General features: G+C 42.9%; 2 protein-coding genes across 4 annotated transcripts in view; both read right to left on the reverse strand.

Moving 5' to 3' along the window:
• The window catches only part of LOC135556642 (harmonin-like), a 47,731-nt gene that overhangs the window by 12,871 nt on the left and 18,677 nt on the right, over positions 1 to 16,183 (reverse strand). For all 3 annotated transcript variants that reach the window (XM_064990011.1, XM_064990010.1, XM_064990012.1), the window contains exons 11-14: positions 13,784 to 13,926; positions 8,984 to 9,049; positions 7,717 to 7,850; positions 7,455 to 7,537 (exon numbers count right to left, since the gene is read on the reverse strand). In XM_064990011.1, the coding sequence (XP_064846083.1) occupies positions 7,455 to 7,537; positions 7,717 to 7,850; positions 8,984 to 9,049; positions 13,784 to 13,926 (426 nt within the window). The remainder of the gene's footprint in view (positions 1 to 7,454; positions 7,538 to 7,716; positions 7,851 to 8,983; positions 9,050 to 13,783; positions 13,927 to 16,183) is intronic.
• On the reverse strand, positions 7 to 5,963 carry LOC135555198 (uncharacterized). Its single transcript, XM_064987535.1, has 5 exons — positions 5,958 to 5,963; positions 5,715 to 5,825; positions 4,165 to 4,281; positions 1,351 to 1,414; positions 7 to 1,153 (listed from the first exon to the last, which is right to left on the reverse strand). Exons 1-5 carry the CDS (start codon positions 5,961 to 5,963, stop codon positions 435 to 437), a joined length of 1,017 nt encoding a protein of 338 aa, XP_064843607.1. The 3' UTR covers positions 7 to 434.

The raw sequence follows: 16,183 nt of genomic DNA on the forward strand, positions 1-16,183 counted from the left end.
CTGAACCAGGGAAAGAGTACTGTGTATTCATCCCCGAATTACTATTGCAAAACACTATGGGAATATGAATGTTACACACGCACGCACGCACGCACGCACGCACTCACGCACGCACGCACGCACGTGGAACACATCAAGACAGGAGATATTGTGCACTTCAAAAGTAGCTATTCAGTCTTGACTTACAGCCTCTTTCGCCTACATTGACAATATAATGTCTTCACACACAAACAACACCCACTACTTACTGCATATCACACCACAACACGCCATGCGATTTCTACACCCACTGCTGTCAAATACTATAACAACCTTACAAATCACACAGAGACACGACAAACTGAATAAAAACAGCATTTCATTTCAATGGAGAGGAAAGAGATGTCTTCTTCACACCATTCAGTCATTGTGAATTGTTGTCTGCTCCCATCAACTCAGCTAAAAGGTTTCGGGGGAAGGCAAGGGCTAGGAGCTGTTTTCAGACCAGACCATAGACACCCCAGGGTGGCTACCTTAAAGTTCGAGGGGTAGGTAATTTCACTGACATTGGACGAGTAGTAACCTCCCCTTGGCAGGTACCCACCCCGTTTCCACTTGCTCCTTGTCTCTGGATGACTGGAGGGGTGATGGTGGTGGTACCATCCATGGGACCCTCCCCCCAGCCTCTCCTCAGGGTGCTGGGGGGGGGGGGGGCGGAAGGGGTGGAAGGGGTGGGGGAGGAGGAGGGGTGGGCCGGGGGGAGGAGGGGGGCATGTAGGACTGTGAGGGAGGGGGTAGTGGGAGGAGTAGGGAGGGTACTTGGAAGGAGGAGGAGGACGGAGCTGACTTCCTCTGGAGGCCGCTGTAGAAGCCGAGGGAGGAGGCTTGCGAATGGGGGGGGCGGATGGTTGTGGTGAGGGGGGAGAGAAGTTGGGGATGGCGGGGTTGAGTCTGGGGGAAAGTGGAGGGAGAGGTAGGGCTGGTGGGGGCTGGGAGGAAGAAGGCTGTGTGGGGACCAGTCTCTTCAGGGGCCCTTTCAGACTCTGGTCCACCTCATCAAAGTTGAAATCATCCAGGTCAGTGGTGGCCAGCTGGAGACCCCCGTAGAAATGACTAACCATGGGCCCAGAGGCAGGAGAGCAAGGAGGGGACACCTGAAGGACAAGCCCTGACACTCACAACCACAGCGCTATCACTGTACTCCACAGACAGTCCCAGAGTACTGTGACTGCACAACAATCATTGTCTTTGAATAACAATAAACAACAATAAATGACTCACTGTATCCTACCACAAATCTATCAGTTACCAACGGAAGGGAAAAAACATTAATTGATGAAGAGTTACTACAAATATCATATGCGATAGTACCACAGGTGGTCCTCACTGATACACAGAGGAAAGGGAGTTCTAGGAGAGGTGGTTCTACATAGTGCTAGGAGAGGTGGTTCTACATGGTTATAGGAGAGGTGGTTCAACATGGTTATAGGAGAGGTGGTTCAACTTGGTTATAGGAGAGGTGGTTCAACATGGTTATAGGAGAGGTGGTTCTACATAGTTCTAGGAGAGGTGGTTCTACATGGTTATAGGAGAGGTGGTTCTACATAGTGCTAGGAGAGGTGGTTCTACATGGTTATAGGAGAGGTGGTTCTACATAGTTCTAGGAGAGGTGGTTCAACATGGTTATAGGAGAGGTGGTTCAACATGGTTATAGGAGAGGTGGTTCTACATGGTTATAGGAGAGGTGGTTCTACATAGTTCTAGGAGAGGTGGTTCTACATGGTTATAGGAGAGGTGGTTCTACATAGTTCTAGGAGAGGTGGTTCAACATGGTTATAGGAGAGGTGGTTCAACATGGTTATAGGAGAGGTGGTTCTACATGGTTATAGGAGAGGTGGTTCTACATAGTTCTAGGAGAGGTGGTTCTACATGGTTATAGGAGAGGTGGTTCTACATGGTTATAGGAGAGGTGGTTCTACATAGTTCTAGGAGAGGTGGTTCTACATAGTTCTAGGAGAGGTGGTTCTACATAGTTCTAGGAGAGGTGGTTCTACATGGTTATAGGAGAGGTGGTTCTACATAGTTCTAGGAGAGGTGGTTCAACATGGTTATAGGAGAGGTGGTTCTACATGGTTATAGGAGAGGTGGTTCTACATGGTTATAGGAGAGGTGGTTCTACATAGTTCTAGGAGAGGTGGTTCTACATGGTTATAGGAGAGGTGGTTCTACATGGTTATAGGAGAGGTGGTTCTACATAGTTCTAGGAGAGGTGGTTCTACATAGTTCTAGGAGAGGTGGTTCTACATAGTTCTAGGAGAGGTGGTTCTACATAGTTCTAGGAGAGGTGGTTCTACATGGTTATAGGAGAGGTGGTTCTACATGGTTATAGGAGAGGTGGTTCAACATGGTTATAGGAGAGGTGGTTCTACATGGTTCTAGGAGAGGTGGTTCAACATGGTTATAGGAGAGGTGGTTCAACATGGTTATAGGAGAGGTGGTTCTACATAGTTCTAGGAGAGGTGGTTCAACATGGTTATAGGAGAGGTGGTTCTACATAGTTCTAGGAGAGGTGGTTCAACATGGTTATAGGAGAGGTGGTTCAACATGGTTATAGGAGAGGTGGTTCTACATGGTTATAGGAGAGGTGGTTCTACATAGTTCTAGGAGAGGTGGTTCTACATGGTTATAGGAGAGGTAGTTCTACATGGTTATAGGAGAGGTGGTTCTACATAGTTCTAGGAGAGGTGGTTCTACATAGTTCTAGGAGAGGTGGTTCTACATAGTTCTAGGAGAGGTGGTTCTACATAGTTCTAGGAGAGGTGGTTCTACATGGTTATAGGAGAGGTGGTTCTACATAGTTATAGGAGAGGTGGTTCTACATAGTTATATGAGAGGTGGTTCTACATAGTTCTAGGAGAGGTGGTTCAACATGGTTATAGGAGAGGTGGTTCTACATAGTTCTAGGAGAGGTGGTTCAACATGGTTATAGGAGAGGTGGTTCAACATGGTTATAGGAGAGGTGGTTCTACATGGTTATAGGAGAGGTGGTTCTACATAGTTCTAGGAGAGGTGGTTCTACATGGTTATAGGAGAGGTGGTTCTACATGGTTATAGGAGAGGTGGTTCTACATAGTTCTAGGAGAGGTGGTTCTACATGGTTATAGGAGAGGTGGTTCTACATAGTTCTAGGAGAGGTGGTTCTACATAGTTCTAGGAGAGGTGGTTCTACATGGTTATAGGAGAGGTGGTTCTACATAGTTCTAGGAGAGGTGGTTCAACATGGTTATAGGAGAGGTGGTTCTACATAGTTCTAGGAGAGGTGGTTCAACATGGTTATAGGAGAGGTGGTTCTACATAGTTCTAGGAGAGGTGGTTCTACATGGTTATAGGAGAGGTGGTTCTACATGGTTATAGGAGAGGTGGTTCTACATAGTGCTAGGAGAGGTGGTTCTACATGGTTATAGGAGAGGTGGTTCTACATAGTTCTAGGAGAGGTGGTTCAACATGGTTATAGGAGAGGTGGTTCAACATGGTTATAGGAGAGGTGGTTCTACATGGTTATAGGAGAGGTGGTTCTACATAGTTCTAGGAGAGGTGGTTCTACATGGTTATAGGAGAGGTGGTTCTACATAGTTCTAGGAGAGGTGGTTCAACATGGTTATAGGAGAGGTGGTTCAACATGGTTATAGGAGAGGTGGTTCTACATGGTTATAGGAGAGGTGGTTCTACATAGTTCTAGGAGAGGTGGTTCTACATGGTTATAGGAGAGGTGGTTCTACATGGTTATTTGAGAGGTGGTTCTACATAGTTCTAGGAGAGGTGGTTCTACATAGTTCTAGGAGAGGTGGTTCTACATAGTTCTAGGAGAGGTGGTTCTACATAGTTCTAGGAGAGGTGGTTCTACATGGTTATAGGAGAGGTGGTTCTACATAGTTATAGGAGAGGTGGTTCTACATAGTTCTAGGAGAGGTGGTTCTACATAGTTCTAGGAGAGGTGGTTCTACATAGTTCTAGGAGAGGTGGTTCAACATGGTTATAGGAGAGGTGGTTCTACATGGTTATAGGAGAGGTGGTTCAACATGGTTATAGGAGAGGTGGTTCTACATAGCTCTAGGAGAGGTGGTTCCACATAGTTATAGGGAGGGTAGTTCTACATAGTTCTAGGAAAGGGGGTTCTAAGTGTACCTTTGGGGACTCGTTCTCTACACAGGAAATTTGTTCCAGCTGTGTCTGACAGAGACGTTCCACCCAGTGCTGCACCTTCTCCGACTCCTCCAGATCCTCCTGCTCAGGCTCTAACACCTGGGGCACGGCACAGCGCAACGCAAGGCAACGAAATACTCAAGATTGGGTCACTGGTCACTCATATAGAACAATCTATAACTAAAGGCTGGGTTATGGCTCAGTCATAAAAACAACATATAACTCAAGGTTGGGTTATGGCTCAGTCATAAAAACAACATATAACTCAAGGATGGGATATGGCTCAGTCATACAGGTATAAATGAAAAAAGATTGTACATACTATTGGCTTGTGCTGACAAAACATCAACAGAAAACAAAGTGTTTGTGACTGTCATTAAATATTCTCACTTATACAGCATGGTGTTATATGGACATTACTCCTACCTCCTGCAAAGGTTTACTGATCAACACTCCTACACCAGTCAGATCATTACTCCTACCTCCTGCAAAGGTTTACTGATCAATACTCCTACACCAGCCAGATCATTACTCCTACCTCCTCCACCAGTCAGATCATTACTCCTACCTCCTCCACCAGTCAGATCATTACTCCTACCTCCTCCACCAGTCAGATCATTACTCCTACCTCCTCCACCAGTCAGATCATTACTCCTACCTCCTGCACCAGTCAGATCATTACTCCTACCTCCTGCACCAGTCAGATAATTACTCCTACCTCCTGCACCAGTCAGATCATTACTCCTACCTCCTGCACCAGTCTACTGATTATTACTCCTACCTCCTGCACCAGTTTACTGATCATTACTCCTACCTCCTACACCAGTCAGATCATTACTCCTACCTCCTGCACCAGTCTACTGATTATTACTCCTACCTCCTGCACCAGTCAGATCATTACTCCTACCTCCTGCACCAGTCTACTGATTATTACTCCTACCTCCTGCACCAGTTTACTGATCATTACTCCTACCTCCTACACCAGTCAGATCATTACTCCTACCTCCTGCACCAGTCTACTGATTATTACTCCTACCTCCTGCACCAGTCAGATCATTACTCCTACCTCCTGCACCAGTCTACTGATTATTACTCCTACCTCCTGCACCAGTCTACAGAACATTAGTCCTACCTTCTAAACCAGTCGGATCATTACTCCTACCTCTTGCACCAGTCTACTGATTATTACTCCTACCTCCTGCACCAGTCTACTGATTATTACTCCTACCTCCTGCACCAGTCTACTGATTATTACTCCTACCTCCTGCACCAGTCTACTGATTATTACTCCTACCTCCTGCACCAGTCTACTGATTATTACTCCTACCTCCTGCACCAGTCAGATCATTACTCCTACCTCCTGCACCAGTCTACTGATTATTACTCCTACCTCCTGCACCAGTCTACTGAACATTAGTCCTACCTTCTAAACCAGTCAGATCATTACTCCTACCTCCTGCACCAGTCTACAGATCATTACTCCTACCTCTTGCACCAGTCTACTGATCTTCAGCTGTTTCTCTCATTCATACATTTTCTCCTTCTCTGCAGCCAGCTTTCAGCTCAAACTCCATCTCTTTATTGTTCTTCCTCTGTTCCTGCAAGGTGTCAATGTTGGACACCTTCTTCTTCTTCTCTACTTTCTGAGGCGCCAGTAAAGTTTATAATTATAGAAAGCAGGGAGAAACCAGAACAGATGATTCCACGACAAACGACAAATTATGCAAAAAGCGATACAGTACAAGAATGTTTTCCAACTTCCAACAGATACTGACGGCCATCACAATATAGGTTAATAACTATCGCAGCATTGTGGTGACAGGACCAGTAAAGAAGTCAAGTTAACTACAGTGCATTCAAAAAGTATTCAAACCCCTTGACTTTTTCCACATTTTGTTGTGTTAAAGCCTGAATTTAAAATTGATTTTGTGTCACTGGCCTACACACAACACTCTACAATGTCAAAGAGGAATTATGTGTTTAGACATTTTTACATGTGACCCGACTCAGGAAACTAGGCGTATGTCACAAGACACGACTTCACAGGAAAGCCGTTTGAGTGGCCAAGTTACAGTTTTGACTTAAATCGGCTTGAAAATCTATGGCAAGACTAATGTGCAAATATTGTACAATCCAGTTGTTAAAAGCTCTTCTTTTAATTCTTTAATCCTTTATTTAAGTAGGCAAGTCAGTTAAGAACAAATTCTTATTTACATGGACAGCCTACTCCGGCCAAACCCGGACAATTGTGTGCCACCCTATGGGACGCCCAATCACAGCCAGCTGTGATACAGCCTGGACTTGAACCAGGTACTATAGTGACGCCTCTTTCACTGAGACGCAGTGTCTTAGACTGCTGTGCCACTTGGGAGCCCGGAGTGACTTACCCAGAAAGACTCACAGCTGTAATATCTGCCAAAGGTGCTTCTACAAAGTATTGACTCAGGGGAGTGAATACTTATTTATTTTGTTTCTAATAAATTTGAAAAACTTTCAACAAACTTTTTCCCTTTGTCATTATGGGGTAGTGTAGATGGATGACAAAAACATAAATGTAATCCATTTTGAATTCAGGTCGTAAAACAACTAAATGTGGAGTAAGTCAAGGAGTATGCATACTTTCTGAAGGCACTGCATATGTGTTAGCTTCGGGAGAACACACTCACAGCACACCAAACTACGACCGTACAGAATACCTTGCGGAGTGTGGGCAGCTTCCCTTCATAGTGATAAAACCATCCAAAAGCTACAGAGGAAAAACAACATCAACCAGTCACTCTGATACCCAGACATACGCAAATCCTAGCAAGGCACATAATATCTTGAGCAAATCTAGAAAAAAACATCTACTATAGGTGGTCAACGGAATCCAATGCTCACAACAGAAAGAAAGAAAGAAAGAAAGAAAGAAAGAAAGAAAGAAAGAAAGAAAGAAAGAAAGAAAGAAAGAAAGAAAGAAAGAAAGAAAGAAAGAAAGAAAGAAAGAAAGAAAGAAAGAAAGAAAGAAAGAAAGAAAGAAAGAAAGAAAGAAAGCTCAAGGGGTTGTATTGAGAAATATAACACCCTCTTGGATTCTAGGCAGTTTAGGAAACACAAGACAAGCTAGCTAAAGCAGAAACAGCCTAGCATCCAGGCTAGCACTGTTAATGTACAATATATGAAAATGTCAATAGGTTTTGGTTGTCAAAGGAAATCGAGCATGTTGTCAGTGGTATTGAAACGTGTCTCTGACTCTGAGATGTGTCGGTATACTGTGTGACTCAGTCACTCACTTCTCTCCCTTCTTCTTCCTCCTCCTCCTCCTCATCTTCCTCCTCATCATTGTCATCAGCCTGAAAAGAGCTGGCTCCATAGTCTGGAGGTGAAGGAAGTCAGAAAGCACGGCACACAGGGAAGAAGACAGGAGACAGACAGCATGCAGAGAGGTTCAACACAACTGTAAGTTTAAGCCCTTATTGGTCCTGCTGCTCTACAAGTCCCTGTTGGAATCTATTCATTTATCTAAAGAGGTACCGACTGTTCCCTTCTCCTTACCAGAGCTCTTGGACTCGGGGGGTGGGGTGTTGATTTTGTGCCGGACAGGGGAGGGACTCTTGGTTTTGGTTTGTTCTCCAGGGGCCCAGTCCTCCTCCCACTCTCCGTTGTGCTTCCTCTCCGTAGCCTCGATCCTAAACATGCACACACGCTTTTATTTTAACTAGATGGTCTGTGAAGTTTAGATGGATCCTGTGTTCCCTTTATGTCATTCTCCCAGTCCCTGACTGACCTGTCAGTCTGTTTCTCCCAGTCCCTGAATGATCCATCTATCTATTCCAGTCCCTGACTGATCTGTCTGTTTCTCCCAGTCCCTGACTGATCAGTCTGTTTATCCCAATTCCCGACAGATCAGTCTGTTAATCCCAGTCCCAGACTGATCTGTCTGTTTCTCTCAGTCCCTGACTGATCTGTCTGTTTCTCCCAGTCCCTGACTGATCCATCTGTTTCTGTCTATTTCTCCCAGTCCCTGACTGATCTGTCTATTTCTCCCAGTCCCTGACTGATCCATATATCTATTCCAGTACCTGACTGATCCGTCTGTTTCTCCCAGTCTCTGACTGATCCGTCTATCTATTCCAGTACCTGACTGATCCGTCTATTTCTCCCAGTCCCTGACTGATCCATCTATCTATTCCAGTACCTGACTGATCTGTCTGTTTCTCCCAGTCCCTGACTGATCCATCTATCTATTCCAGTCCCTGACTGATCTGTCTATTTCTCCCAGTCCCTGACTGATCCATCTATCTATTCCAGTACCTGACTGATCTGTCTGTTTCTCCCAGTCCCTGACTGATCCATCTATCTATTCCAGTCCCTGACTGATCTGTCTATTTCTCCCAGTCCCTGACTGATCCATCTATCTATTCCAGTACCTGACTGATCTGTCTGTTTCTCCCAGTCCCTGACTGATCCATCTATCTATTCCAGTCCCTGACTGATCTGTCTATTTCTCCCAGTCCCTGACTGATCCATCTATCTATTCCAGTCCCTGACTGATCTGTCTATTTCTCCCAGTCCCTGACTGATCCATCTATCTATTCCAGTCCCTGACTGATCTGTCTATTTCTCCCAGTCCCTGACTGATCCATCTATCTATTCCAGTACCTGACTGATCTGTCTATTTCTCCCAGTCCCTGACTGATCCGTCTGTTTCTCTATGAGTAGAATATGTTATTGCGTGTAACATTATTGCACAAAATAAAAAATATACAAAATACATATATCATAGAAACAACAATCAACATGCAAAGCAAGGTGAACTCACTTCTCCATTTCCTTCTGGTAGCGTTCCTCTTCCTCAGCATTCTTCTGAGAAATCTCAATCTTTCTCCTATTCACAACACAAAGAAACACATGTTGACAACATAAACATGTATGGGCTATCTATCACACTGAGATATAAGTTCAGCATATTCTTCTGGAGATAGTGCCAGTGTAACATTAATGCATTCACTATGAAAGTTATGTTGACAACAAGTTGTTTTGTATATCTTGAATGCCAATCAGAAAACAATGCTAAATCCTTTTTTTCTTGTCTTCTCTTGTGAGTCTGATTGCTTTTATTGCTAGTGGAAGGTCAGTCATTTTCTAGTGTACAGAGCCAAGAGATAAAGGCTGCTGTGCTCTATTGATGTCTTCACAGATTGTTTTCTGAACAGAAGCCTGGACCTAATTTGTCAAACTGAGCAACGATTGTCTTCATCTTGTGGGTTGACAAGTTGAAATCAACATAAGTTTCAATCATCCCCTACTGTCTACTCAAAGAGATTACATATGTGACTCGTTTCAGGAAACTAGGCATATGTCTCATGTCATGACTTCACAGGAGAAGCATTTGAGTGGCAAAGTTACAGTTTTTAAACATTATTGTTTTATAATCAAATTGCATTTTTTGACAGAAAGGCCTTCTGGAACATGTAAACTTTCATGTGCCTTAAAAACAAACTTGTGTTCCATCCGTAAATAAAAATACAATTGTTGCCTAGTTGGTTTAGCAAAAGAAAAAGTCAGGAACCTTTCTGTTAGCTAGCAGGGAGATGAGTTTGGATTGGCCTGCCATGTAGCATGCTTCTGTTTATAACGTGAGCTGTTCAGTATGTGTTGATAGTCCTTTCTACCGCGTTGTTTTGAAATACAGTGCATTCGGAAAGTATTTAACCCCTTGATTTTTTCCACATTTTGTTACGTTACAGCCTTATTTTAAAATGTATTAAATCATTTTCTCCCCTCATTATTCTACACACAATATCCCATAATGACAAAGAAAAAACTCAGTACTTTGTTGAAGCATCTTAGGCAGCGATTACAGCATCGAATTATCTTGGGTATGACGCTACAAGTTTGGCACACCTGTATTTGGGGAGTTTCTTCCATTCTTCTCTGCAGATCCTCTCACGCTCTGTCAGGTTGGATGGGGAGTGTCACTGCACAGCTATTTTCAGGTCTCCCAGAGATGTTCGATCGGGTTAAAGTCCGGGCTATGGTTGGGGCACTAAAGGACAATCAGAGACTTGTCCTAAAGCCACTCCTGTGTTGTCTTGAATGTGTGTTTATTTTAAAAATGTTATACATTTGCAAACATTTCTAAAAACCTGTTTTCACTTTGTCATTATGGGGTATTGCGTGTAGATTGCTGAGGATAATTTAAAAAAAATCTATTTTAGAATAACGCTGTAACGTAACAAAATGTGGAAAAAGTCAAGGGGTCTGAATATTGTTTCCTCATCAGTCTTCACACAATACCCCATAATGAAAAAGCGAAAACAGGTTTTTAGAAATATTTGCAAAAATATAAAACAAATTACATAAGTCTTCATACCCTTTGATATGACACTCGAAATTTTTATTTATTTATTTTATTTTACTAGGCAAGTCAGTTAAGAACAAATCCTTATTTTCAATGACGGCCTAGGAACAGTGGGTTAACTGCCTGTTCAGGGGCAGAACGACAGATTTGTACCTTGTCAGCTCGGGGATTCTAACTTGCAACCTTTCGGTTACTAGTCCAACGCTCTAACCACTAGGCTACCCTGCCACAAATTGAGCTCAGGTGCATCCTGTTTCCATTGATCATCCTTGAGATGTTTCTACAACTTTATTGGAATCCACCTATGGTAAATTCAATTGATTGGAAATTATTTGGAAAGGCACACACCTGTCTGTAAAAGTTGACAGTGCATATCAGAGCAAAAACCAAGCCATGAGGTTGAAGGAATTGTCCGTAGAGCTCAGAGACAGGATTGTGTCAAGGCACAGACACGAGGAAGGGTACCAAAAAATGTCTGCAGCATTGAAGGTCTGCAAGAACACAGTGGCATCCATCATTCTTAAATGGAAGAAGTGTGAAACCACCAAGACTCTTCCTAGAGCTGACCGCCAAACTGAGAAATCGGGGGAGAAGGGCCTTGGTTACGGAGGTGAACAACAACCCGATGGTCACTGACAGAGCTCTATAGTTCCTCTGTGGAGATGGGAGAACCTTCCAGAAGGACAACCATCTATGCAGCACTCCACCTATCCGGCATTTATGGTAGAGTGGCCACTCTTCAGTAAAAGGCACATGACAGCCTGCTTGGAGTTTTCCAAAAGGCATCTAAAAGACTCTCAGACCATGAGAAACAAGATTCTCTGGTCTGATAAAACCAAGATTGAACTATTTAGCCTGAATGCCAAGCGTCATGTCTGGAGGAAACCTGGCACCATCCCTACAGTGAAGCATGGTGGTGGCAGCATCATGCTGTGGGGATGTGTTTCAGTGGCAGGGACTGGGAGACTAGTCACGATCCAGGGAAAGATGAATAGAGCAAAGTACAGAGAGATCCTTGATGAAAACCTGCTACATAGTGCTCAGCACATCAGACTGGGGCTAAGGTTCACCTTCCAACAGGACAACAACCCTAAGCACACAGCCAAGACAACGCAGGAATGGCTTTGGGACAAGTCTTTGAGTGGCCCAGCCAGAGCCCAGACTTGATCCTGACCGAATGTCTCTGGAGAGACCTGAAAATAGCTGTGCAGCGACGCTCCCCATCCAACCTGACAGAGCTTGAGAGGATCTGCAGAGAAGATTTGGGGAGAAACTCCCCAAATATAGGGGTGCCAAGCTTGTAACGTCATACCCAAGAAGACTCAAGGCTGTAATCTCCGCCAAAGGTGCTTCAACAAAGTACTGAATAAAACATCTGAATACTTATGTAAATGTGATATTTCAGTTTTGTTTTTTTTAAACGTGCAAAAATGTTTTAAAAAACTGTTTTTGCTTTGTCATTATGGGGTATGGTGTGTAGATTGATGAATAAGGCTGTAATGTAACAAAAAGGCTGTAATGTAACTTTCCGAATGCACTGTATATAACGTTAGCCATCGGAGTGATTTGACACAACGCTGGCCAAACAAGACATAACTACAAACAAAATGTTAAATGAGTTAAATGGTTCCAGTCTGCCGTTAAGCGTTCATCCATGTATAAGGGGAAGAGTCTAGCTACATTCTAAGTTTCTAATTTTGTCAGAAAGTCATTTTCATTGCAAGTTAAAGCGTACTGTTCGCTAGCAAACGTTAGCTTGCTGGCTCACTAGCTAACATTACGTGTATGATCTGTGTAGTAATATTATTTGAATCAGAAATACATTTGCATTCTAAGTTATACCATAATGTTAGCTAACTAACATTGAACCTGGTTGGTTAGCTTTAGCTACCTGGAGATTCAAACTACAGCAATGGCAATTTTTGCATTGCTTGGTAGTAGTTTGAGTTGGGATTATGCCTGTGCATTGTTTAGCTATCTAGCTAGCTACATGTCTAAACAAAAGACAAAAGACTACATATGTAAACAAAACACTTCACCAGATGATTACATTACCCATCAAGTTAGCCAGGTGTGTCTGCGGGTGATTACAACCATCTATTGTTTTAATGAACAAGTGTACATCTCTAGACAGTAGTGACTCACCCACTTAGCTAGATGTGGCTGGGGGGTGGTTATAGGATATTGCTACTATGAAAGTTAGCCAGGTGTGTCTGGGGGTGATTACAACCATCTATTGTATTTAATGAAAATGTGTACATCTCAAGACAATAGTGACCCATCCACTTAGCTAGATGTGGCTGGGTGGTGGATATAACATTTCCTTCACATGATCCATCAATTTACACAAGTGTGTCAGGTAAGCCTCATCCAATAAAGTCAGATTAGGATACAGGCAAAGGTCTCGATAAAGTGTATATTTACCTGGAGTTTTTCTTTATTGTAGGCTGCTACTTTCACCACTTTTAGTCTTGAAATCTTTGGTTGTTTATTAAACTAATCACTCTGTTTATCAAGTGGCCTCACATGTGAATCCTTAAAGAGATGGGTGGAGCCAAGGCTTAGAGGGTGTGAACGATGCTGAATGGGTGTAAACGAAGAAGAGCTCTCCAGTAGGTGTACCAAAAAATTCAAGGGCCATTTTCTCAACGCAGAATTACTTTCCCATTGTTCTTCAACTGCAGTGTAAGATCTACAATTTTCTAACTCTGAGTCTCTATTTTTATTCAATGTAAAAAAATTAAAAAATCAAATTTTGTTACATAAGACTGAATCGAGGAGGTCAGGCACCCCTTTTTTATCTCTCTGTGTGTGCATAAAGCATAAAGCATATGCACAGACAACAATAACTTTTGGCAAAAGGACATTGATCAGTTTGCCACCAAATGGCAAAGCTTCAGCTCTCTGAATACACTAATCTGTAATCATTAAGTGTTTTTTCTGAGTGTTTCTGTCCAATCTCCCCAACATTGTTTGGCATGAAAACGATTTTATGGAATATTTGGCTCTAAGCACCACAATGGACATATGTTTGATCACTTCTTTGAGTTACACTTGATGATTTGGAATGCCCTATATCCACTTGTGTGGTTCCATGGTGTTTTTGGTAAGGGATCATCCGCTGCTACCTCGTTATGAATTGAGGAGCAAACTGAAGTAGAGAGGAGATTCAGCAACTCTTGGAGGACAAAGGAATCAAATATTGTTAAAAGTAGAACCAAATATCCAATTTTAATCAACCAATCAATATCCACTCACTGCCTCTCCTTCTCCTGCTGCTCCTTAATGATCTTGTTGGTCTGTAGGGCAACCCTCTTCTGTTGCATTAGCTCTTGTCTGTCCAGCTCCCTGCGAGCCTCCACCGCCAGACGCTCCTCGCCTGTCATAAACAACTCACTGCCCTGTGCGGGACAAACAAAGAAACAAAAAAACAGACAGACAGACAGACAGACAGAGACAGACAGGCAGAGACAGACAGGCAGAGACAGACAGACAGAGACAGACAGACAGACAGAGACAGACAGAGACAGACAGAGACAGACAGACAGACAGACAGAGACAGACAGACAGACAGACAGACAGACAGACAGACAGACAGACAGACAGACAGACAGACAGACAGACAGACAGACAGACAGACAGACAGAGAGACAGGGGGTGTAAGAGTGTTCCAATCACTCATCTGTGATGGACTGGAACGGAAGTGCCATTCCACAAGGAAATAACAACACACGGATGGATGTAGTGAGAGCGGGAGATAAGAGTATAACAATCGCCTAAAATAATCACATATACTGTTTATTCTCTCAATTTACTCGCTGTCTTGAGGTGGAAATGAGAACTGATCATTATCAGGTCTTAAAGGGGAAATCTGCAATTGCTACATCCATTTTTGGACTTGTACATTAATGATATATATAGATATATACTACAGTATATATATATATATATATATATATATATATATATATATATATATATATATATATATATACAGTGCCTTGCGAAAGTATTAGGCGCCCTTGAACTTTGCGACCTTTTGCCACATTTCAGGCTTCAAACATAAAGATATAAAACTGTATTTTTTTGTGAAGAATCAACAAAAAGTGGGACACAATCATGAAGTGGAACGACATTTATTGGATATTTCAAACTTTTTTAACAAATCAAAAACTGAAAAATTGGGCGTGCAAAATTATTCAGCCCCTTTACTTTCAGTGCAGCAAACTCTCTCCAGACGTTCAGTGAGAATCTCTGAATGATCCAATGTTGACCTAAATGACTAATGATGATAAATACAATCCACCTGTGTGTAATCAAGTCTCCGTATAAATGCACCTGCACTGTGATAGTCTCAGAGGTCCGTTAAAAGCGCAGAGAGCATCATGAAGAACAAGGAACACACCAGACAGGTCCGAGATACTGTTGTGAAGAATTTTAAAGCCGGATTTGGATACAAATAGATTTCCCAAGCTTTAAACATCCCACGGAGCACTGTGCAAGCAATAATATTGAAATGGAAGGAGTATCAGACCACTGCAAATCTACCAAGACCTGGCCGTCCCTCTAAACTTTCAGCTCATACAAGGAGAAGACTGATCAGAGATGCAGCCAAGAGGCCCATGATCACTCTGGATGAACTGCAGAGATCTACAGCTGAGGTGGGAGACTCTGTCCATAGGACAACAATCAGTCGTATATTGCACAAATCTGGCCTTTATGGAAGAGTGGCAAGAAGAAAGCCATTTCTTAAAGATATCCATAAAAAGTGTCGTTTAAAGTTTGCCACAAGCCACCTGGGAGACACACCAAACTTGTGGAAGAAGGTGCTCTGGTCAGATTAAACCAAAATTTAACTTTTTGGCAACAATGCAAAACGTTATGTTTGGCGTAAAAGCAACACAGCTCATCACCCTGACCACACCATCCCCACTGTCAAACATGGTGGTGGCAGCATCATGGTTTGGGCCTGCTTTTCTTCAGCAGGGACAGGGAAGATGGTTAAAATTGATGGGAAGATGGATGGAGCCAAATACAGGACCATTCTGGAAGAAAACCTGATGGAGTCTGCAAAAGACCTGAGACTGGGACGGAGATTTGTCTTCCAACAAGACAATGATCCAAAACATAAAGCAAAATCTACAATGGAATGGTTCAAAAATAAACATATCCAGGTGTTAGAATGGCCAAGTCAAAGTCCAGACCTGAATCCAATCGAGAATCTGTGGAAAGAACTGAAAACTGCTGTTCACAAATGCTCTCCATCCAACCTCACTGAGCTCGAGCTGTTTTGCAAGGAGGAATGGGAAAAAATGTCAGTCTCTCGATGTGCAAAACTGATAGAGACATACTCCAAGCGACTTACAGCTGTAATCGCAGCAAAAGGTGGCGCTACAAAGTATTAACTTAAGGGGGCTGAATAATTTTGCACACCCAATTTTTCAGTTTTTGATTTGTTAAAAAAGTTTAAAATATCCAATAAATGTCGTTCCACTTCATGATTGTGTCCCACTTGTTGTTGATTCTTCACAACAAAATACAGTTTTATATCTTTATGTTTGAAGCCTGAAATGTGGCAAAAGTTCGCAAAGTTCAAGGGGGCCGAATACTTTCGCAAGGCACTGTATATATATACTGTAGTAAGTCATTAGGGGAATA

Source organism: Oncorhynchus masou, chromosome 15 (assembly GCF_036934945.1).
Source record: "Oncorhynchus masou masou isolate Uvic2021 chromosome 15, UVic_Omas_1.1, whole genome shotgun sequence".
Classification (NCBI taxonomy): Eukaryota; Metazoa; Chordata; class Actinopteri; order Salmoniformes; family Salmonidae; genus Oncorhynchus; species Oncorhynchus masou.